Raw genomic sequence first — 22,984 nt, forward strand, 5'->3', positions numbered from 1 at the left:
AAGTTCAAGCAGAAGCCCAGGAGGTTCTTATTGGCCTACTGCAGATCACATGTCTCTCTATGAATTAATGACAGGGTCCAGGTCCTGGGTTTCTTAGTCTAAACAAGGTGATTCTTCTCCCAAGGACTATGGTTATCAATACAAGAATGAATAAGTGAATGGATGCTACAGAGCAGAAACAGGTGACTACAAGTCATTGCACAAATTCAATGATTCCAATGTCAATACATTAAAAGGGTAGAGAACATAACATACCAAGTGTTACTCACTAGGCAGAAGAAACCACCACTCCCCCATCACATAGAGCTATGGGAATCAATGAGCACAGCAGTTCAACAACTCAAGTCCCTGGTTTCCTAACAAGCTGACACAATAAATACCAATGATGTGCAGTCCAGCACAGCTGTAGACAGATCCCATCCTGTGCAGACAGACCACTAATGTAGCCATGTCATAAAAAACTAGGAAGGCCGGCGCCACGGCTCACTAGGCTAATCCTCCGCCTAGCGGCGCCGGCACACCGGGTTCTAGTCCCGGTCGGGGCGCTGGATTCTGTCCCGGTTACCCCTCTTCCAGGCCAGCCCTCTGCTGTGGCCAGGGAGTGCAGTGGAGGATGGCCCAGGTGCTTGGGCCCTGCACCCCATGGGAGACCAGGAAAAGCACCTGGCTCCTGGCTCCTGCCATCAGATCAGCGCGGTGCGCCGGCCACAGCGCGCTGGCCGCGGCGGCCATTGGAGGGTGAACCAACGGCAAAGGAAGACCTTTCTCTCTGTCTCTCTCTCTCACTGTCCACTCTGCCTGTCAAAAAAAAAAAAAAAACTAGGAGTTTCTTTGTCATCCTTAATATACACTAATGTCTCATGGCTCCAATGGTGGGCACTGGGGGGCATTTTCCAAAATACATCACTCTAAGTAACCCAGACTTTCTCCATTTTAATTATTTTACAGTAACCCCTCCTAAAATGCATGACAATTGCCCCAGCATAATAACCACCTATCAAACACAATTTAACTGACACTGGTCTTCTCTGTGCTACCACAGCAATGCTGTCAACTGCTGTTGAGGTTTTACACCAGAGGCACTGAGCCATCCAGCTTCCTTCTTTGGGTGCTGTGAGGCTGTGGATTAATATGATTTAACACAGTCTAGAGTTGCAGAAAAGGTTTCTGGGCCCCAGATCCATGAGTGGAGTGACCGGCTTGAGTAGCTGATGTTAACATATTCATAGATTTCCAAGTGTGAACCTTGTAAATCTCCTAACTTGTATGATTCAATTAACAGCCTTTCTAAATAAAAAAGAATTCTTTTTCATCCAAAATGCTCTTGCACATAAATTTTAGGCATAAATTTTTGTACATAAATTTCTTTAGTGAACCAATATAGTAACACAATAGGTCCTAAAAGGTCAAAAAACAAAAACAAAACCTGTGACTCCAAAACCACCCTTAGGTGTGGGTATGTGGCTTACCCACATCCCATATTGAAATGCCTGGGTCCAAATAGGTTCTATTCTCAATTCCACCTGTGTACTAATAGGCACCCTGAGAGACAGCAGGTGATAGCTCAAGTACGTGAGTCCCTTTCACCCATGTGGGAGACCTGGATTGAATTTCTGACTCCCAGATTCAGCTCCCCAGTCGCTGGGGGCATTTTGGAAGTGAACCGTTGGATGGGAGTGCTGGCACTCGCTCACTCACTCTTGCTAGCTCTCTCTCCCACCCTGCCCCAATCTCCATCTGTGTGTGTGTGTGTGTGTGTGTGTGTGGTTCCCTCTCCACTCTGTCTCTGACTTACTGCTTTTCAAATATATATATTAAATATAAATATATATATATTAAATTACTGAATAAAAATCTAAAAAAATAAAACCACTCTTACCCTCTGACACTTGTGCTTACAAAAAGTCGATTGCCTAAGCTGGGGGTGGGGCAAAAACATCAGACTCGCAGGCCATATGAGGCCCACAAAATCATGTTCTGGCCCTGCCAAGGCAGCCACAGATGGGACTGAAAACAATAAATCTATAGAAGGCTCATTTTTAAGCTGAGAATTTTGTCTGTCCTGCGAATGTTGTAAATATACAAGTGGCCCCTGGCACAAAGGTTCCCCACCCCTGGTCTAAGCTGTCCATCAGAGAAAGAATTTCAAGCAGCATAGCTGGACTTCAGAATATAATAAAGCAGAGAATTCTTCTCAGGTTTTAATGAAGGAAGCTCCCTACAAGGAGGACAGAGGAGCCCCTTCAATGTCTGTCCTTCATTGCTATGGACAGGTGATTGCTGTGTGCTCCCCATTGCCCTGAATGAGAATTTTTACTCAGTGCTATTTCACTCTGGTATGGAAGGGCAGAAATCCTCACACTCATTTTCAGCAGAGCAAGAAGACAATGTGTAGATTCTAGCCTATGTGTAAGAACTACCAAAAGAAACAGATTAGATGGAAGTCATACAGTAAAAGATAACGAGAAATTTGGAGAATGAGGACTTTAAAGTGATATCCTTGATACACCAAGTGTAAATTATAGAATGAAAAAAGACAGCAGCAGAAGCTACCCTAAACTTGATATGCTTTAGAAAACAGAAGAAGCAGGACCCAGCAGGGAATGACATAACCTCTGTCTCCTTGGCAGCACAAACAAGGAGTCTTGGGATGTGCTAATTGGAAGGTTACACCGCCTCACCTGCTCTCCTCTTTCCACAAACACATTTGTCAGAGAGCTAGCTCAGGAATATTCACTTTGTCTGGGAGCAAGTATTCTAAAAAGAAGCTGACCATAAGAAAAAATTGTGAAAAGAGTATCTAAGCTTACCAATGGATCAAACATATTCATGAGACAAACGCTGCCCAAAACAGACAAAAATTGTAACTGACTATGAAATAATCCCCTTTGATGATCTTCACAGAGAAACCACAAAGCAGAAATGCAAGAAATCAGAGAAGAAATAGCAAGATAATGAGTGGAGATGAGACAGGAGCTATAAAATTCAGGAAGCAGGAAGAAATCTCTTAATGATCACAAAAGCAAAAATAATATTGGATGGAGCACATGGCAGAGTAAGTATTGCAGAAAGGCACGCACATCCAAAAGAGAAGAGGATAAATTTAACAAAATGGGCCGGCGCCGCGGCTCACTAGGCTAATCCTCCGCCTAGCGGCGCCGGCACACCGGGTTCTAGTCCCGGTCGGGGCACCGGATTCTGTCCCGGTTGCCCCTCTTCCAGGCCAGCCCTCTGCTGTGGCCAGGGAGTGCAGTGGAGGATGGCCCAGGTGCTTGGGCCCTGCACCCCATGGGAGACCAGGAAAAGCACCTGGCTCCTGGCTCCTGCCATCGGATCAGCGTGGTGCGCCGGCCGCAGCGCGCTGGCCGCGGCGGCCATTGGAGGGTGAACCAACGGCAAAGGAAGACCTTTCTCTCTGTCTCTCTCTCTCTCACTGTCCACTCTGCCTGTCAAAAAAAAAAAAAAAAAAAAAAAATTTAACAAAATGAAAACTCAACCTTGAAAGTTAAAAGAAGTAGAAGGAAAATGACAGACATAATAGGCAAAGAAGTTAGGTTGCCTTGGAAAAAAACAAAATCAAAATCAAAAAGCAGAGGAAAAGTTTAAAGATGATGATTCAGAAAACTTTCCTGGTATAAAAAGATAAGATCTTGTAGTGTAATCAGATGGAAGATAAAGAAACTAAACTCAAAGATCAAATCACTTATAAAAAGGAAAACAAAATTGGTTGGCAAAGAGTTTTCCACAATAGCATAAACACCAGAAGATAGTGGAACAACACCTACAAGACTCATTAAAAAAAAAAAAAAGGAAAGAAAAAGAAAAAAGTGAGTCAGTGAAACAGATTTCATTTCCAGCTGGATTCTGTTTTCCCTTTTATAAGTGACTTGAAGTGTAAGACTACTATTCTGGGGCTGGCGCTGTGGCATAGCGGATAAAGACTACCATTTTGAACGAGTCAGGAACTCCAGGAATATTGCTCCCTGGAGCCACTTAACAAGGCAACTACTTGAAGATGACTTTCAGCCAAGCAAGTGATGAGAACTACAGCAAAAGGACTGGAGCTGAACACTGATCAAATTTAATGTTAGGGCTACAACTGAAGCAAATGCAAGTATCGGTGACATACTTTTGTGTTATATTTAGAGGGCTACAAAGAATAACAATTGGTAGGGGAAAAGGGAAAGGAAGTTGAGATGCAGATTCTTTATTGACTGCATTTTATGGAATAGCTGAGAGCCAACAGTCATCAGTTAAAGCAGGCAAATCATTTAAACCAAGTATAAGCATATTTAATCAATTAAAAGTAAATATTAAAAAAGATGACACTGACCAAAATTGTGTGGTGAGGAAAGAGGGAAATGTCATCAGTCATCATGGAGATCTAACAGAGAACACTATGACTGTCATGAACAATGATAACTATAAAGTTACCCCAAGACAAAAATACAAAACCTAAGTAGCAGAGAAAAGGCACATACACACAGGACAAAAGTCATCATAATTCGACAATCAGTTGTAAAGAGCATGTACTTAATCAAAATAAGGCAACCATTCAATTTTTGTCTAATTAAACTAAACTGGGAAGACAGGAAGAGAGGGTCTCTGCAGAGGGAGAGCAGGAAGAAAAGAAACTAACTTCTCATCTTCCACAAAGAAAGAATCTCTAAAACTGGAAAATCCCAGAAGCAGCAGTAACAAGCATGCTATATAAAGGCATGGGAAAGAATATTAAAATCATAGTTCAAAAGAGACGAAAGTGATTAAGTCTGGGAAGTGAATAAAGGGGAGAAGGGCAAAGTGCTGTTTTTCATAACAAACTCCAAAACATTTGATTTCTTCACACCTAACTAATACAAAGCACAATCTTTCAACAGGAATTTGGGCTCAACAGAGACCCATATTTTCTACTCTGGACTTTTCAGAGATTCTTCATCCTGCTTTGGCTTTTACTGAAAGCCATCCCAACTGCATTCACTAGACAACACTTCAAGAGCCTCCTGAATTCTGTGAGGACAAAACTCCAGTGCCATCACTCTGGAAAAAAGGATATTAGCAAGTGAATGGATACCTATCGTGGTGATCACGGTTCCAGCAAAGAAGAAGGCACTTCCAAGGTCCCAGTGACTGCTGTTGTTGGAAGAATTTCCTATTGGACTGACTCCTGCATTGTCAGCATCAAGAGCATGCTGCAAAGAAAGAGAAAACAAGACTCAGTTTAAAAGTTTGTTTAAAAAAAAAAAAAAAAGCTGCCTGTCAATTATTCCCCTGCTGTAGAACCGGCAGTGACCTAGAAAGAACTGGTTAAGTGGAAGAGAAATACCATGCACCTATTACAAAAATTAGAAAATTAGTTTTACATGGAGGAAAACACTAGGATATAGAGTATATGGTTGTTTATCTAAAATTGCAGGCACAGGATGACCTAGATTATGCCAAATGCACACACTTTGCTGGACTTGCACACAGAAAGGTGTCTAGCACTATGTTCACCCAAAGTGATCATTTCTGGAGGGCAGGATTTTGATTGCTTTTTCACTCTTCTCTTTTCCACATTGTTAGAATGTTTTACACCAAGCTTGTTTGGGCTCTCAGGTCAGGTTGTTAGGTAGGAAGTTAGAAATTAGCCTACGTGTATGAGGGGCCTGAAGAAACCAGCACCTGCAGAAGCCCACTTTGGAAGCAGCCCAGTATCTACACTTCAAAATCCTGCCCAGACCCTGATGACATCCCAGGTGGTCCCGACCCTTCCCCCAGGGGAAAACTCTCTACTCAGCACCAAGTGGGTTACCTGACCTGATAACACAGAGCAATAAAAACATTACATTCCTACCTCCAAGGCAGGCACCGTTGGCCAGAGCCAGGATGCCCCCTCCACCCAGTCTGAGAATACGGAGTAGCAAACCTGGGAGGAATGTCCCAATTTACACTCAGCAAACCCTTGGAGGAAAAGGGTACGGGGGTAAAGAGAGATGGCAGGAAGACTCCTTTAAAAACTGGGAGTCTAAACAAAAGATCAGGGCACTCAGCTCTCCTCTGAGGCAACGGGCTGCCTAGCCCACAGGTGTATGCTCTCCATTTAACCATGTAACCTCACTTTCCCCAGTCTGAGTGACTGGGCACTCTCTCTCTGTCCCTTTGTCCTGATGGATGCCCTGTCCCCAATAAAACCTTGCTACTCTGCTCTCACACGTGAATTCTTGCAACAAAGACAAGAACCCCACGACATCTCTCCAGCGACAAAGTCATCCAGGCTCTGCCTGTTATTAATTTCCGAACCTTGGGTGAGTTATTTTAACCTCCCTAAGGCTCATTAGCTTATTAGTAAACTGGGAATAACTCTTTCCTCCCCACACAAAGTTGTTGTAAGGATTAAATTGGATGGCCCAAGATCCCTTAGCCCAATGTCCAGCACCCAATTAGGGATCATATGCTGCTTGATGAAGGGGATACGTTCTGAAAAACACATCATTGGTGATTTTGTCATCATACAAACATCATAACATACACTTATACAAACTAAAAGGCTATAATATCACTAGAGTATGACATAATTTTTTTTTTAATTTTCATTATGAAGTAGGCAGGCATACAGGTTAAACTCGATTAGGTTTGTGAACTGCAAGACCACGCCTTCACCACGCCCCTATGTGACCTCATGCCACACCTGGGTGTCCACAAGCCAATCAGGTTAACTAACCGCTCCCCGTTGGAAGTGGGTTAAAAGCCTGGGACGCGGTGTGTTCGCCTCTCTTCTTCCCTGGCTTCTTGCCAGGAGGGGGCTGGTTCTAGCCCTGCACCTCCAGGGCATGTGGCCTTCGGGCCACCCGCCCTAGGCTTCCTGGCCTATATGCTCCTCCACGTGGCTGGTTCCTGGTGCTCGTTATGAACCCCTATTTACCTCTCTCTCTCTTAGATAAAGGTCTCACTCTCCTATGATTTCTCTCACTGAATAAAAGCTTAAAATGTACCATGCTGCCTCGTTTATTCCAGTATTTAGAATCATTCTCTAAATATTAGGCAAGAACCCTCTTGGGCTTATTAATATTGGGGATTTATTGATAAGTATATGGTGATATCATATGGCACCCCAAATTCTGGTAACATACGTGGCATCCCAGATGATGCTTCTGGGGAACTTTAAGGGGACACATTTTGATATAGTTTTTAGGGGGGTCATTTCCGATATCAATTTACTTTGAAAGGCAGAAAGACACTCAGATCTTCCATCCACTGATGACCCAAATGCCTGCAACAGCCAGGGCTTGGCCAGGCCAAACTCAGGAGCCCTGAACTAAATCTGGGTCTCCCACAAGGGTGGCAGGGACCCAAGTACTCAGGCCATCACCTGCTGCCTCCCATAGTGCACATCAACAGGAAGCCGGAATCAGAAGTAGAATAGCCGGGACTCTAACCAGGACTCTGATATGGCATGCAGGCAGCCCAAGTGGTGACTTAACCACTGTGCCCACCTGGGTGATATAATCTTAGAGAACCACATCATGCATGCATTCTGTCATCATTCTGTGGCACCTGACTACAGTAGCTAACTTCATGACTGTCATTTCACTCACCCTTGCACACCCAGACACACTGTTCTTTTTTAAAATAAACTACAAGGACTTCTTACTGACAACTGGATTCAGAAATCTGTATACCTTAATATTCACAATAACCTCGACACAGTGACGACCCAGTCTCCTCTCATATCTCCAGTGAGGATCCTCCATGCCTCCTTGTCTTTGCCCATGCCCTCCTGCAAACTACGCCCATCCCTCCCAGTCTAATTCAAGCCCCATTTCTTCTTCTTCTTTTTTAAATATTTATTTATTTTATCTGAAAAGCAGAGAGGGGGAGAGAGAGAGAGAGATCTTCCATCTGCTGTTTCACTCTCCAAGTGGCCACAACAGCTGGAACTGAGCCAATCCGAAGCCAGGAGCCACGAGCTTCTTCTGGATCTCTCACATGGGTGCCATCTTCACTGCTCTCCCAGATACATTAGCAGGAAGCTGGATGGGATGTGGAGCAGCCAGGACTCGAATCGGCGTCCATATGGGATGCCTGCACTGCAGGCGGTCTTTACCTGCTGTGCTATAGCACTAGCCCTCAACCCCCACTTCTTCTAAAAGCCTCAGTCTATGCACTGCATCCTCAAAGGGCCCCTTCCCTGGGCTCATCCTTCTGCATCAAGGACACAGACTGCTAAAAGTCTTCCCTAGCTTTCTCATGAGCAGAATGAGGTACAAAACTCCTCAGCACTCCTGAGTTGGCCCTTGCTATCCTCTTTCAGGCTAGGGCAGAAGGTAGAAGTGCTGTCAGAGCAGCTCAGGTACATGCTGCTCACACAGGTGAGCTGTGGCGAGAAGGTGACAGGTGGAGGATTCAGAGAGGAGGTGATGGATATGGGAGCCGACTCTAGAGCAACAAATAGGGACTCCGTTCCCTGGACAGAGTTGGACTAATACTATGTAGAGAGAGCAAGACACAAATAAATATTGAAATGTGGTTCTACTTATCCTAAATAAGGTCCATCAAACTTTGTTAACACAGCGTTTAGTGGTTATCACAAAGATTAGAATTGGAAAGTGAATCACTGATATATTTTACCTTCATTATTCTCAGATATTTCCAACACTCTAGACCAGAGATCAGCAACCTTTTCCATAAACAGCCAGTTAGTAACTATTTAAGGCTCAGTGAGATACATATAGTCCCTGTTGCATATTTTTCTTTTCTTTTTTAAGCAGCCATTTAAATATGCAAAAGTCATTCTTCACTCAGAGAATGTACTAAAACAAGCTGCAGGCTAGATTTGGCAGACCTATAGACAGTTGACCAGATGACTGGGGGGAAAAAAATCTCTTTTACTAAAGTCTTTAGTCCATTTTTTTTCTTGCCTCTAAGAACATGAAATACTATACAAGATTGTAGCCAGCCAATGTTCCCAACATAAACCCTGGCACACCCAAATTTAAAGTCTGATAGCATGGGATGTGTACAGACTATCTCTGCCAATGGACTGAGCTGGCCTAATTAACAGTGAGCACTTACTCATCCAAGGCTACGTTCTGCTCTGCTTTACAAGGTAGGCAGATGGTGAGTCCCTTCCTCTGATAAAATACGCATTTACACCGTGTCATGCGCCATCAGCCCAAACCACAAAGCCTGAACCTGTGTTTATATCTTCATTATCTATACAACTGTGATGGGCCTTCTTGCAAATAATACCTCAGGGACAGCTCCAGCTTAGGTTGCCTCCAATCACATCATTAATATCTGACATTTACAACTTCCATGAAGCTGCAAAGAGAATTTAAGTTCCGTCAAGCCTCACCGTGCTGAGAATTGCACATAAACATTATAAACAAACCCAGTGCAGCCCACAAAATTAGATTTGCAAAAAAGACAACTAAGCATGATTACTTGTTTTATCCAAAATAATTCCTTTTGAAGTTTCACTTTCCTTGAATCATGCGACATATAAATATTTGATGTTTACATATATAGCCTTTAAGGAAAGTGTTTATCAATTGAAAGGAAAAGGAAAATGACACTTGGTAAGTTACCTGCATTTAGCCAGGTTCAAGTGTTATTCTGTTTTATCCTTCCCACAACTTATATGTTACTCCACTCTATCCTTTTCACAACTTACAAAAGAAAATATTACCCTCACTTTAGAGCTGAGGAAACAGGTTCAGGAAAGTTAAGTAACTTGTCCTAGGTCACAGTGCCAGGAACTGGAGAAGCCAAGATCCAAACCCTGTGTGGCCCGAAACAGATGGTTTTCCCCTTTCCACTACACATGGTACCCAAAACACATTCCACCTCCCCTACTCTAATCCTCCCTCAAGACACAGCTAAGGGAGGAAGATAGCCATCATCCAAGAATTTCAGCAGAAGGGATCTTAACATAGTACTGCTTTTTTTAAAAATGATTTTATTTATGTATGTATGTATTTATTTGAAAGGCAGAGTGATGAGAGAGAGGGAGGGGTGAGGAAGAGAGGGAGGGAGGGGGAGAGGGAGAGAGAAAATTTTCTATCCACTGGTTCATTCTCCAAATGGCCAGGCTGGTTCATTCCCCTCCTGGCCAGGCTGAAGCCAGGAGCCAGGAACTCCATGCCTGGTCTCCCACATGGGTGGCAGGGGCCCAAGAACTTGAGCCATCTTCCATTGCCTTCCCATATGTATCAGCAGGAAGCTGGATCAGAAGCAGAGCAGCTGGGTCTCTGACCAGCACTGCATTAGATATGGGGTGCCAGTATCACTAGCACTAATTTAATCTACTGGACAACAAAGCCAGCCCTGGTATCCTTTCTAATTAATGTACTTTCTTGAACTTGCAACGGAAACTTCAAATTCCATCTGGCTGTTGATGGTGCATTAAAAATTAAATTAGCTGCTTAATTGCTCTGCATTAAAAATAAAATTAAAAAACAAATACATCAGGGCCGGTGCCCTGGTGTAATAGACTAAGCCTCCACCTGCGGTGCCAGCATCCCATATGGGTACCAGTTTGTGTCCCAACTGCTCCTCTTCCCATCCAGTTCTCTGCTATGGCCTGGGAAAGCAGTGGAGCATGGCCCAAGTGCTTGTACCCCTGCACCCACGTGGGAGACCCGGAAGAAGTTCCTGGTTCCTGGTTTCTGATCCGCCCAACTCCAGCCATTGCAGCCATTTGGGGAGTGAACCAGCAGATGGAAGGCCATTCCCTCTGTCTCTCCTTCTCTCTGTAACTCTGCCTCTCAAATAAATAAATTAAAATCTTTTTTAAAATAAATGCATTAAAATGTGAAAAGGTTGATTGAATACTCTGAGAGGAAGAAAGTAGACAAAAGAGAAATAAGTGCCTGAAAAGGTAAGAAAAGAAACAAGGAAGGAGCGTCAACTGACAAGTGAAAAGTTTACATTCAGCAGCAGCAAGGCCCAGGACTTTCAAAGAGCAGCTCCGTACAGTATCCAAGCTTAACTTACCTTATACCTGTGGTGTAAATCACTCTCTTGCCCTCCAATCTTCAGTAAAATGCTTTGGGGAAGCAGCTTTGTGGAAATTACTTAGGAGGGCTGTAATGGACACACCACTGATAATTTGAACTAATTCGCTGAGAGCAAGACTTAGAACTAAAAGTAAGAAGAAAAATAAGTTCTTCACCAAGTAAGCGAACTCAGCTAGGCTCTGAATAAACCTCCATCCCGCAGATGAGGCTGTTTTTAACTGTAGGTCAGAAAGGCTCCTATAAACAATAAGAATTAAAACAAATCAGCGGCCGGCGCCACGGCTCAATAGGCTAATCCTCCGCCTTGCAGCACCGGCACACCGGGTTCTAGTCCCGGTCGGGGCACTGGATTCTGTCCCGGTTGCCCCTCTTCCAGGCCAGCTCTCTGCTATGGCCCGGGAGTGCAGTGGAGGATGGCCCAAGTGCTTGGGCTCTGCACCCCATGGGAGACCAGGAGAAGCACCTGGCTCCTGCCATCGGATCAGCATGGTGCGCCAGCTGCAGCGCGCTGGCCGCAGCGGCCATTGGAGGGTGAACCAATGGCAAAAGGAAGACCTTTCTCTCTGTCTCTCTCACTGTCCACTCTGCCTGTTAAAAAAAAAAAAAATCAGCAAGCCCGGGTTCCAACAGGCTAGTCTCATTTGAATCACTGGCATCATCTGTAACTCAGTAACAGTAACTATAATTGAGTTCATACTTGTAACTTCTATTACTTTTCTAAAGTTTTTTCTCATGATCTTATTTGTTTGAACTCAAGTAAAACATTTTAAAATTAAATGCATTTGGTTTTAAGGTTTGTTTCCCCTCTACATTCAGGCTACAAATGTGAAGACAGGGCCAGGTGTTTGGACTGGCTGTTAAGACACCACTTAAGAAGCCCATATCCATAGGAAAGCGCCTGGGTTCAGTATTCAGTTCCACTCCTGACTCCAGCTTCCGGCTAATGCACACTCCAGGAGGCAGCAGTAATGGCTCGCATAACTGGCTTCCCGCCACCCATGTGGAAGACTTGGATTGAGTTCCAGGCTCCTGACTTTGGCCTCAGCTAAGAATTATTACAGGCATTTCGGGGGGGGGGGGGGGGGGTGAACCAGTGGATGGAAGTTCTTTCCATCTCTGTTTCTGACTCTCAGATAAATAAATCAAGTCTTTTCTCAAAAGGAAAGATAAACCAACCTATTGGAAATGTATGAGCACACAGATAACAAATCACACAACTGAGTCATGTACAGTTTAGCTCAAAGATGTTATTGAAAAAAAGATGTTTCAGAGCAGTTCAACCAATGTTAGCATCATTTTAAGTCACAATCTCAGACTCAATGAGCATCACCTGTTCACCTACAAGTTGAGCCATTAATAGGGTTCAGAAAGGTATCATGAAGACAAAGCATAGGTAGATAGGCAGCTAAGTAGGTACATGGAGAGATGATCAATTTATAGATGATACATGGATAGATAGACTGACTATACATATTACTATATTACTATATTACATATTACTATACATATTACTTTAAGCTTTAATTCTACCCTTTGTTGAATTTCCCATTTAGCTGCTGAGTTAGAATCTCCAGCACCTGATCAGCTGTCCAGTAAATGGTTCAGGAATGAATGCTCAAGTCAACAATAAATGAACGAACCAAATACTCAATAAACGTAGACACCTAGTCTTCCCAGAGGTGAGCGAGGAAAACAATTTTCTTCTTCAGAAAGTTAAGGAAGCAAAAAAGAAATATAATGATTTATTTATTTGGGGGGAAAAAAGTGTGGGACTGAAGAATGGCAAGGTTAAAATAATTTGATTCTCTCTCCCTCCTTCCCCTTCTCCCACCGGAAGCATTAAGACTACCTTAAATCTGTGAGAGAAACTGTGACCTCCCACAGAGAGAAGGGGGAGGGAACTCCCCCACCCCAAGGACCCCCCAGCATGCCCCCCCTTCCTGACAGGTTCCTCCCACAGACAATGCCTGGCTGCATAAGTCACTGCTCCAGACAGTGTGAGACACCATCATGAGTGTTAGCACTACACAGGGATGACTGATGACCCCCAAGAGACCACTAACTGTCTGTGGCTTTTCTCCTATGATCTGTGTGCTCTGTGAGATCATCTGTTTCTCTGTTTTCCTTGTGAAGCACCCAAAAGACAGACAAATGAAGCTGTAGCAACATCATTCGAGTCGTCTCAGATTAGCCAATATATACAACCAATCACGCCATATGCAGGGATGCTGATGTGAGAGTGGCCATTTGATGTACTGTCCAAACCAGGGCAATTGCAGAGTGAAAGGTGGCTTTATTAATACTGCTGGGAGGCTGATGTTTGGCTAGGGGTTAAGACACCTGCATCCCATGTAGGAATGCCTGGGTTCTATACCTGCCTTCAGCTCCTGCCTCCAGCTTCCTGCTAATGTAGACTCTGGGAGGCAGGGTGACAGCTCAAGTTCCTGCCATTTACACGGACACCTAAAACTGCATTCCCAGCTTCCAGTTTAGGCCAGGGCTGGACAGGCATTTGAGGAGTGAACCAGTGAATGGAAGCATTTTCCTTCTTTCTCTTTCTCTCTTTTTTTCTCTTTCTCCATATCAAATAAACAAATAAGTCTTTTTTAAAATAATTATTGTTATCATGCTAAGACGACCAGACAAATGTAACCCAGGATGCACCAGTCATTTTACAAACAACTTATATCACTGGTACAAAAGGAAAGGAGTTCGTATGAGTGCACAACAGTTGTTTTGGTCTTAGGCCTGAGAGCAGGTCAACGAAGGGACTTCTCATAGCGACGGAGGCCGAGTGAGGCTGTGAGTATGGAAAGTGGCTTCCTGAGTATATTAAATGTGAGCATACTTCCAGGTACTAATGGACAGAGGGAAAGCCACAAACCCTGTGAGAAAGGCAGCCAGCAGACCACACTCCAACTCCCAAACGTCGCTAATGATTCACACCCCAACAGCAGGGCAGCAACACCTCCCGTCCACTCACACGTTCGTGGCGGAAGAGCCTCTGGGGAAAAGCAGGAAGATGATGATATTCATCGGTTTGCCACAATCGCTGTTTCTCTCTCCTGCTTCAGATATTAATATTTCACAGATGCGGATGGCAACATGCTGGGGGAGAGGCAATTTGCCACCCAAGGGCAAGGCCCTGATATTTCAAACAGCAGCGGGAGGGTATGGGAGCCACAGCCAGCAAGGTGGCCCCTGCAAAGTGTTTGCTTGCTTCAGTACATAGGTAGAGGGTGCCAGCACCTCATACATGACACCTGCAACAAAGATTTTGAATAAAGTGGCAAATGTTCAGCCAGTGCAAGTTCCTTGGCCTCTCTAAGTCTCAGTTTGCTCATCTATAAAATGAGAGACTGATACCTTCCTTGCAAGATTATTGTTAGGATTGTTTTATGCAAGACTATTATTATTGTATGCAAGACTACAGGCTCCAGGCCTTGTTGTTTCCTATCCAGTAATATTATTAACAATAATAACAGTAATAGTAATCACGATCCTTTATAATCCTTTCTGAGTATGTACTGGTGTACAGATTATCTCAGCCACCATGATGACTTTGTATGATGGGTAAGGCTACCATCCTCAAGGGACACACAAGGCTTAGAAGAGTGAAGTCCCTCTGTCCACAGGCACATATCTGGTATGTGACAAAGACAGCAAGCCATGCCTTTGGGACTGTCAATAGGAAAACCACTGAGCTAAACAGGGGAAAGCCGCCTTCTTTCCACCCCGTTCTTTCTTCCCCATCTCCAATGCTTGGACAAGCTACCAGCTCCAGGAAGGGCAGGCTGGCTCACATCCAGGCTGGGGCACCTCCACGGTCTGTGAGAGGATGACGGACATGGGCAAGGGGGGAGGTGTGACAGGGAGGGGTGTGTCTTCACCTCCTGCCAGGGCAGATGACCAGTGTGGTACTCACGCCCATGCTCAAGTCCCCATCCTAATGCCACACCACCTTTCCAGTGTCCTACAGATAGACACTGAAAACCAAGCCAGATCATAAAAAGGCAGAGAGAAAGAGGCACCTCAGTGCCGTGTGAGTACTATGATGGTGTTTATTTTCCTGGGGCCCTGAGTATTCAGTTATGTGCAAATATTAGCCTTTCTTCGGTCCCCTGGGAGCCAGGCAGCAGGCTTCCATCAGAAGTTTATAGCCTGGTAATAAATCTAAAGAGAAGCCACCTACAGATGGATTGGACAAGTGAAGAATCTGTTAGTTTGGAGGGTAAGAGAGAGAAACTCAAGATGAGTGAGACCACATATTCACAGCCCCAGAGCCCCAGACAAGATTTTCCCAGCCATCCTGAGTTAATGCTTTTGGGTGGGGAATGTTCTAAAACTCAGTTAATTAGCACATTAAGTGGACATGAATGACCAATCTATCTAAATACTGTCATGTAAGACAAAGCCATATTGGGGGACTTTTTTCACCTTCCAAATTGAGCCTTAATTTTTGCTCTTTAGCTATATGGGAAGATGAAAAAAGAGACATTTTAAAGCACAAGGAAGTCCACTAAGGAAGCAGAGACATATTTATACTTTGATGTAATCAATAAACTAACTAACCATCACTCTTTCATCTCTGTTTTGGACTCATCTCTACAGGCTGAATAACAAATGTGCCAAGTGATGCTGAAAAATCACCACAGTCCTGTGCAGAATGTTTGATGAACGCCCCACTATCCCGGCACCTGAAATTATTCCTATCAAAGAGGAGTTTGTCCAGTTTCTGTAAATCTTATATTTATATGCCAGGCTACAAAATCAGCTATAGTAATTCTGATGCTTTGCAGTGTGAGGGAAATGAAAGATGACTGATATTACATGGTCACTGCACTGGACAGAGCCTGAAATGAAGTAGAAAATTAATAACACCATGAGAAAAAGGTGCTTCTACCACCGAGTTTTCATTGCAGCAATTTGTTTAGGACTCCTTATTGCTCTCAAGAGCTCAATATTAATTCCAAATTAATATTTCAATTTCTGTATCCCCTTAGAGAATGAGTCAGCACCCATGACAAGCACCTCTGAGGGGCACAGTTTGATAAAACAGAAGACACAGAAGCAGAGACAATCCCAGAGACTTTGAAGAAAGTTCTGGAATACTCACAAAAATAGCCAGAGTAGCCAGCATTTGCAATGCTAGACTCTGCCTTCTCATTTTATTTAGTTCTCACAAAAAGACTGCGATAATAGATGCTATTACTATTCCCATTTTATAGAGGAGATGACAGAAAAAAAAGTAACTTTCCCAAGCATACAACAGTTTAAGTGACAGAGCTGAGACATGGTTTAAGTCCCCTATTTCAATTCTAACCATCTCCTGTCTCCCACTAATAGCTGTCTGTCCAACTTGCAAATGTTTTTCTAAAGCTCATCTGTGATGTCATCTTCTAGAACAATAAAGAGAAATCAGAATTTTGTATTTCTGGCTCTCCTTTTAACAAAAGGTTAAATCTCTACTTACTTAGCACCAGTGAGTTTCCCATTTCTTTTGTCCATTTTCACCAAAGAGTAGAAAATAAATGTCCTTGATACAGACTGATAAGCTAACTGTATACCCGAATGACAACTCAACTTTTAAATAGGTAGAATATACTGTCCCATCCTGAATGCCTTATGTTAAAGCACAAAGCCATGTTCTTTTAGAGGACAACGTGTAGGTCACTGTTACTCTCTGCTGTCCACTCAAGGCGAGAGAAGCCCTCGGGGGCTCCCACAGGTTGAGTCAGAGACTCTCGCTCTGTGAAGAGGGACCCGAAGGCTTCCTAAAGGGAGTAGAGCATCACGGTTAAAGAGCACAGCTCCTGCAGCCAGAATGCCTTGTCTACCCCTCACCAAGTTCTACCCCTCACTGAGGTTTGGGCAATTTATTGAGCTTCCCTTCTCCTTGGTTGTGGACCACTATCTCAAAAGATTGCTGTAAAGATTAAATGATGAACAAACAGTGCATGGATTTCAAAACTTGTGTGCCAAAATAAACATATCATTTACTTCCATTTCCCCATGAAATTTCTGAAGTACCTTTGTGTTAAAAGCAGTACTTGGGAAGTGTTAGCCAACAATCTAATTATTACTAAATTACACACTCCTTGAGGACAAGTGTTGGCATCTTGCACTTCTGTTGTTGCTGTTTTGGATCACTAGAGTCTAATATAGCACCTGCTTCATGATGGGCATACAGTAAGTATTAGCTGCCAAAATGAATACATTTGATTATGAGAAATGAGAATAGCTGTAAGAGTCATATACCATTAACACCTCATTATTCCATTGTATATACTGCAAAACTTGAAATTAACTCAAACACATGCACATTTATATAAAAATGTAGACAAAGAACATTCATTTCTCTGTTTGGGTTTTATTTTTATGGAAGGGAGGTTTTTTTGAACACTGAATTCTCATTTACAGAATTATCTTCCAGAGGCATGCCAATTTTCATTAGCTCTTTAATTTCTGGCATAAAAGCTTTAGATCTTCTTCACTAATCAGTGATGATTAGCAAGCTTTGGAATAAAAAACAATAGCAATGATTAAGTGGCGGCCTTCCAAAGACAGAACAGGAGCTGTAGGCCTGACCTTACACACACTGAACAACCTTTTGTGTGACCACTTGGCTGAGCAGGAGGCAGCCACTTTGACTTCAGGGCAAAAGCCAGGAGTCATCATATCACTTCCTTGTCCACTAAAAACCTAACGCTGTACTCACCAGAGATCACCTGGTTCCTGGGATGCTGCCTAAACTTCTTGGACAAAAGGGTACATGGAGGGAGGAGAGAGCACATGGCAAAGGGAAGGATGACCAGGCTCTTCATTCCAGGCTCACAGCAAGGATTTCCATAGCCAGATCCATGACATCACCGGTGCCATGCTTTATTTTCCCTAAAATCCTTACATCCCCAAATATGTAAGGCTTTGGAGGCTATAAATACCAAGAGAATCTGCTCATGCATAAAGAAGATAGAAAAATGGTTTGAGAGAGGTATTATTGACAACCAAAGCAAAAAGAAAAGACTTGTATTCCATAGAAACAAGAGAAATTTCTGTGTTGCTTCTGTAAAGGTTCTAAATGAGGGGTTCTTGATCTTCAAAACAGATATAAAAAAACACCATTCCTTCATTTCTCCAACCTGAAGCATATGGGCCAGGCATGACGGATATACCCATAAAAGACACTCTCAACCTCACAGAACTCACAGTAATGGGAGGGAGGCAGGTGTGAAGAGTGGCAATCACCTGACAGACTACTAAGTGTGGTGGCAAATGTGTGTGGTGCTATGGGACCAAGCAGCCATGACTAAACACAAGAGCCCAGGGAGGCTTCCCCCAAGAGCTGAGTTTGGGCACCAAAGTGGATAAATGGTTTCAGAAATATATAGCAAAACACTCAGCAGACTGCCAAAGCTGGCACTCCATAAAGATTTAATTTTGGATGGATGGATGAAGGAATGAATGACTAGCTCATTCCCATGAGTACTACCTACTGAGTTTATATGAAGGACCAAAATGGCAAACCAATGATTGACCAGGTCGGGGTCACCATGATGCTTGAGACATAACCATATTTTCACAGTGTTCTTGGGATAAAATCCAAAATCAGCACCTTCCTGTTTGTCTGTCTCCAGCATAATTGCCTATGAGGTTTCTTTTGCTAAATAACCTTGAGTCACATTGCTCACATCTCGCAAGTCCTCAAACATAATCTTTTGCTTCCTCCTACCACAGGGCCCTGGCCCTCAGTGCCTTCTGCCTGGAATCCCAATTGCCCTAGGCAGTTCCCCTATTCAGGGGTCCCACAGCCCTCACTCCCTCTACATCCTGATTGTATTACACTTATGTATGTAACTATTTGCATTTAGGTTTGCCTCTACTTATTATCTGAAAGTGAAGTCATCATATGATTTATATTTTTAAAGATTTATTTATTTGAGGGGCCGGCGCTATGGCTCACTTGGTTAATCCTCCACCTGCGGCACTGGCATTCCATCTGGGCACCGGTTCTGTCCCGGTTGCTCCTCTTCCAGTCCAGCTCTCTGCTGTGGCCCAGGAGGGCACTGGAGGATGGCCCAAGTCCTTGGGCCCCTGCACCCATGTGGGAGACCAGGAAGAAGTACCTGGCTCCTGGCTTTGGATCTGTGTAGCTCTGGTAGTAGCGGCCATTTGGGGGGTGAACCAACGGAAGGAAGACCTTTCTCTCTGTCTCTCTCCCTGTCTAACTCTATCTGTCAAACAAATAAATAAATAAATAAGATTTATTTATTTGAAAGGCAGAGTTACAGAGATAAAGAGACAGATGGCAGGGAGAGAGAGAAGGAGATCTCCCATCTGCTGTTTCAATCCCCAAATAATCACAAAGGCTGGATCTGGGCTGAGCCAGGCCTAAGCAGAGCCTAGAACTCCATCTAGGTCTCCCACATGAGTGAGGGGCCCAAAAATGTGGGCGATCTTCTGCTGCTTTCCCAGGTAAATTAGCAAAAAGCTGGATCAGAAATGGAAAAGCTGGGACTTGAATCAGCATCTATATGGGATGCTGACATCACAGGCGGCGGCTTAACCCATGGTGCCACAACACCAGCCCCCTAATTCATCTTTTACATCAGGACACTTTCAAGAGGGAAAAAGGTACTACCATCAATTAGTCTAGAACCACAAAAATTGGGATGTTTGGCCATCCATAAATCAATAAAGTTATATGAATAAGTGAGTCACTGAGTCTTAGTTGAAAATAATGGTAAATGCTGTAGCTTGGGGAGTGTTCATGAGAAATGCAAATCACTCCCATGCCTCCTGCTTGTGGGGTTTGGCAGTTCATGATCTGTAGTCTCCTTATCCACAGAACAGCAGCTTTGACTGCCAACACATCAAAGGTCCATGGGCCAAGATCACAGCACGGCACCCAGTCCTTTCATGCAGTTGTCCACATCCTCAATTAAATCCTCTGTAACCAAAGCATAGGAGAGCCAGGCCCTCAGAATAGGCGCAGCCAACAAAACGAGTCAGTAGGCAGAGGCCAGCTGTCCAGAACCCTGGCCTTGGCATGAACACTCCGCAGCTTGAGGTTACAAATTCGGCAGGGAAAATGGGGCTGGGGTTCTGTATAGAAGTCAAGCACTCACCTCCATGAAAGTGCTTTCCTATCAGGCCCTCTGAATAGCTTCCTCCGTAGGAGAAATTTATTTCCATCCAATTACACTCTCTCTAGACTCACGGTGTCAAGCTAAGGAAAGAATCTAAGAGATCCAAGTTCAAGTCCCACTTTTGCCACTAGCTGGCTGTAAAATGGAGCCACTTCTTGGTGTAATGGGGAGAGTTGAATGAAGCTCAGCAATACAGATTAACCACCTAGCAATCGACCTGCACAGTCAGTGCTTAATGAATGGCACTCAGCCGTATACCTCAAACACACCTTAAGGCCCAAGTACAGAGCAAAGTACCCAACACTCCATTTAGAAAGGATAAAAATCTTCTAAGCAGTCAGAAAGTGAACATTAATGGCAAAGCTCCTGTTCACTAGCAGAAAAAAATAATAGTAATTCCCTGTACCAGGCAGGAAGTGGGAAATAGAGTAGGATGAGAAAAGGAGCCCCCCCCCACAACTTCTCCCAAAGATCCCAGGAAATTTGAGACCCTGCCCATGCCAGGCAGACAAAAGGCTTGGGACTTTTTTCAGACAGAGAGAGTACTGTGGACAGATGCTGCCCATGTCAAGATCCAGAAGTTCTGAGAAGTGAAGGTACTGGTCTGAGGCAAGGGCTGGGAATGCCAAGGAAAGAGTCAGCTTCCTAGGTCATAAGGCAGCCTGCCCCATCTGCAGGGATTCTCTCCAGCTGCCCCTAGAAATGCTTTCCATGAGAAGAGGAAGGAAACCGTGTTGGCTGCTTAACAACCGGGCACTTCGAATGGAAACTCCTACGGCCTCCCTGGTGGGTCCCTCATCCAACATTGCACCCACTCTATTCAACACTCTCCCTTCAAAGTGGTTATTACTAGCAGAAACAGCTGCCGGATGACCACGGGAGCTCCCTGAAAGACACTCCAAGTCTTACAACATCCTGAAAAATGACTGCTACAAATCATGCACACGGCTGAAGCATTCTTCAATTCCCTGTCTGTCCCTGAAGCCTCTCGCGCACGTTTATTCTTTGAGGATTACAGAAGATGAATGTTTATGGCTTCCCCTGAGACAAGTCAGTTACAGAAGCTTCTAAGACAAGGTATGGGGCACCGGGAGCTAAGCAGGAGCACCAGGGGAGAGCATCAAGGATAGAGAAGTTCTTGGGACAGAGCGACTGTCAAATCAGGTTCTTGGTAACCATACTTCATTTCCACTGGCAAAGAAATGCACGCATTCCATGTGTGCTTATCTTTATTTACTCACATGCCCTGAACTTTATTTTAAAGAAGAAAGAGAGATGAGAGAAGGAAATAGCACTTTTGAATGCCAATGGCAGGCCAGGCATGTCATGTGTGTTTCTCATTCCCCCTCCCAGTAACACAACCGAGGAGGACCGTTCAATCCCTTTAGCGTAAGGACCAATGTTAGGCTCACTGGGGTTAAACAACCTATCTGACTATCTGACTCCGTATCCGTGCTGCTCAACCACTTGGCACACGTCCCTCTCCTTTGAAAATGCAGTATTCCACACATGGAGAGCCACGGCACCATGTCAGACACACCTGGCTCCCAAACCATTTCTCCTTTTCCTCGAATCTTTTCATTGCAGTAAAAGCTCTGAGAGCCAAACATGATGCCAGTGACTGGTATAGCACAGGGGTTACTGGATGGGAGACTGGCTTCCCCTGCCTCAAGTCCCAGTCTAAACATGCACTGATTGTGTGGTCTTCAACAAGTTTCTTAATGTCTTAGAAGTTATTTGTGGCCGGCACCGCGGCTCACTAGGCTAATCCTCCACCTAGCGGCGCCGGCACACCGGGTTCTAGTCCCGGTCGGGGCGCCGGATTCTGTCCCGGTTGCCCCTCTTCCAGGCCAGCTCTCTGCTGTGGCCCGGGAGTGCAGTGGAGGATGGCCCAAGTGCTTGGGCCCTGCACCCCATGGGAGACCAGGAAAAGCACCTGGCTCCTGGCTCCTGCCATCGGATCAGTGCGGTGTGCCAGCCGCAGCGCACTGACCGCGGCGGCCATTGGAGGGTGAACCAACGGCAAAAGGAAGACCTTTCTCTCTGTCTCTCTCTCTCACTGTCCACTCTGCCTGTCAAAAAAAAAAAAAAAAGTTATTTGTTCATCCAGAAAATGGAATGATGATGGAGCCTATCTTAAAGGACTGAAACCCTTAAAATAGTACCTAAATAAAACAACCAGTTGTTTATATGTAAACATAAAAACATTAAAAATTCAGTTCTGCATGAAGTCTGAACACTCCCTCCCATCGCAGGGGAAGACTCTAGAGATGGGTGGATCTCATGTGTCCTCCACGGCTGAGCTGCTGAGCTCCAGCTAAGACTAAGTGGCTTGTCCTATGACACCCACCTCACCTTAGTGGAATTAAGATTAGTGTCTCCTGTTTCCAGAAAGATTCATGATAAAGGGGCCTGGCCATTTCTGTAGATGAGCCACACTAGCAATCAGGCATTAGGGGATATAAGGCCTTTCACCTAGCCACACCTTGGAAACGATGGTCATTTCATCAGTCAGGTGATCTGCTCTTCAGTTCTGTCTGAGCCCATGGTGTCCCTGAGGTTTTTGGAAATTGTGTCTCAAATCAGGAAGGGAACAAACAGGAGGAACAAAGATCAACAGAGTCAGCCCAAGGTTCTCCTTGATAAACGTGATGCTGAGTCCCACCAGCCAAGACTGGGTTAACGACAATTATGCAGGCGGCCAGGGCATGTCCTCTGAATAGGGTGAGAAATTATTGTGCTGTCTCCCTGGGTTCAAGCCTCAAAGAAAATGCATCTTGGTATATGCAGCCCAGCCAGCAACGAGAGAGAGACTTTTGTGAAGGGCATTTTGCACTGGGA

The 22,984-nt window shown here is 44.4% G+C and overlaps 1 protein-coding gene across 2 annotated transcripts in view; it reads right to left on the minus strand.

Moving 5' to 3' along the window:
- The window catches only part of KCNK10 (potassium two pore domain channel subfamily K member 10), a 144,041-nt gene that overhangs the window by 52,169 nt on the left and 68,888 nt on the right, over nucleotides 1-22,984 (minus strand). For both annotated transcript variants that reach the window (XM_051825941.2, NM_001082736.1), the window contains exon 3: nucleotides 5,072-5,189. In XM_051825941.2, coding sequence (XP_051681901.1) covers nucleotides 5,072-5,189 — 118 coding nt within the window. The remainder of the gene's footprint in view (nucleotides 1-5,071; nucleotides 5,190-22,984) is intronic.

This window comes from Oryctolagus cuniculus, chromosome 20 (assembly GCF_964237555.1).
Source record: "Oryctolagus cuniculus chromosome 20, mOryCun1.1, whole genome shotgun sequence".
Lineage (NCBI taxonomy): Eukaryota > Metazoa > Chordata > Mammalia > Lagomorpha > Leporidae > Oryctolagus > Oryctolagus cuniculus.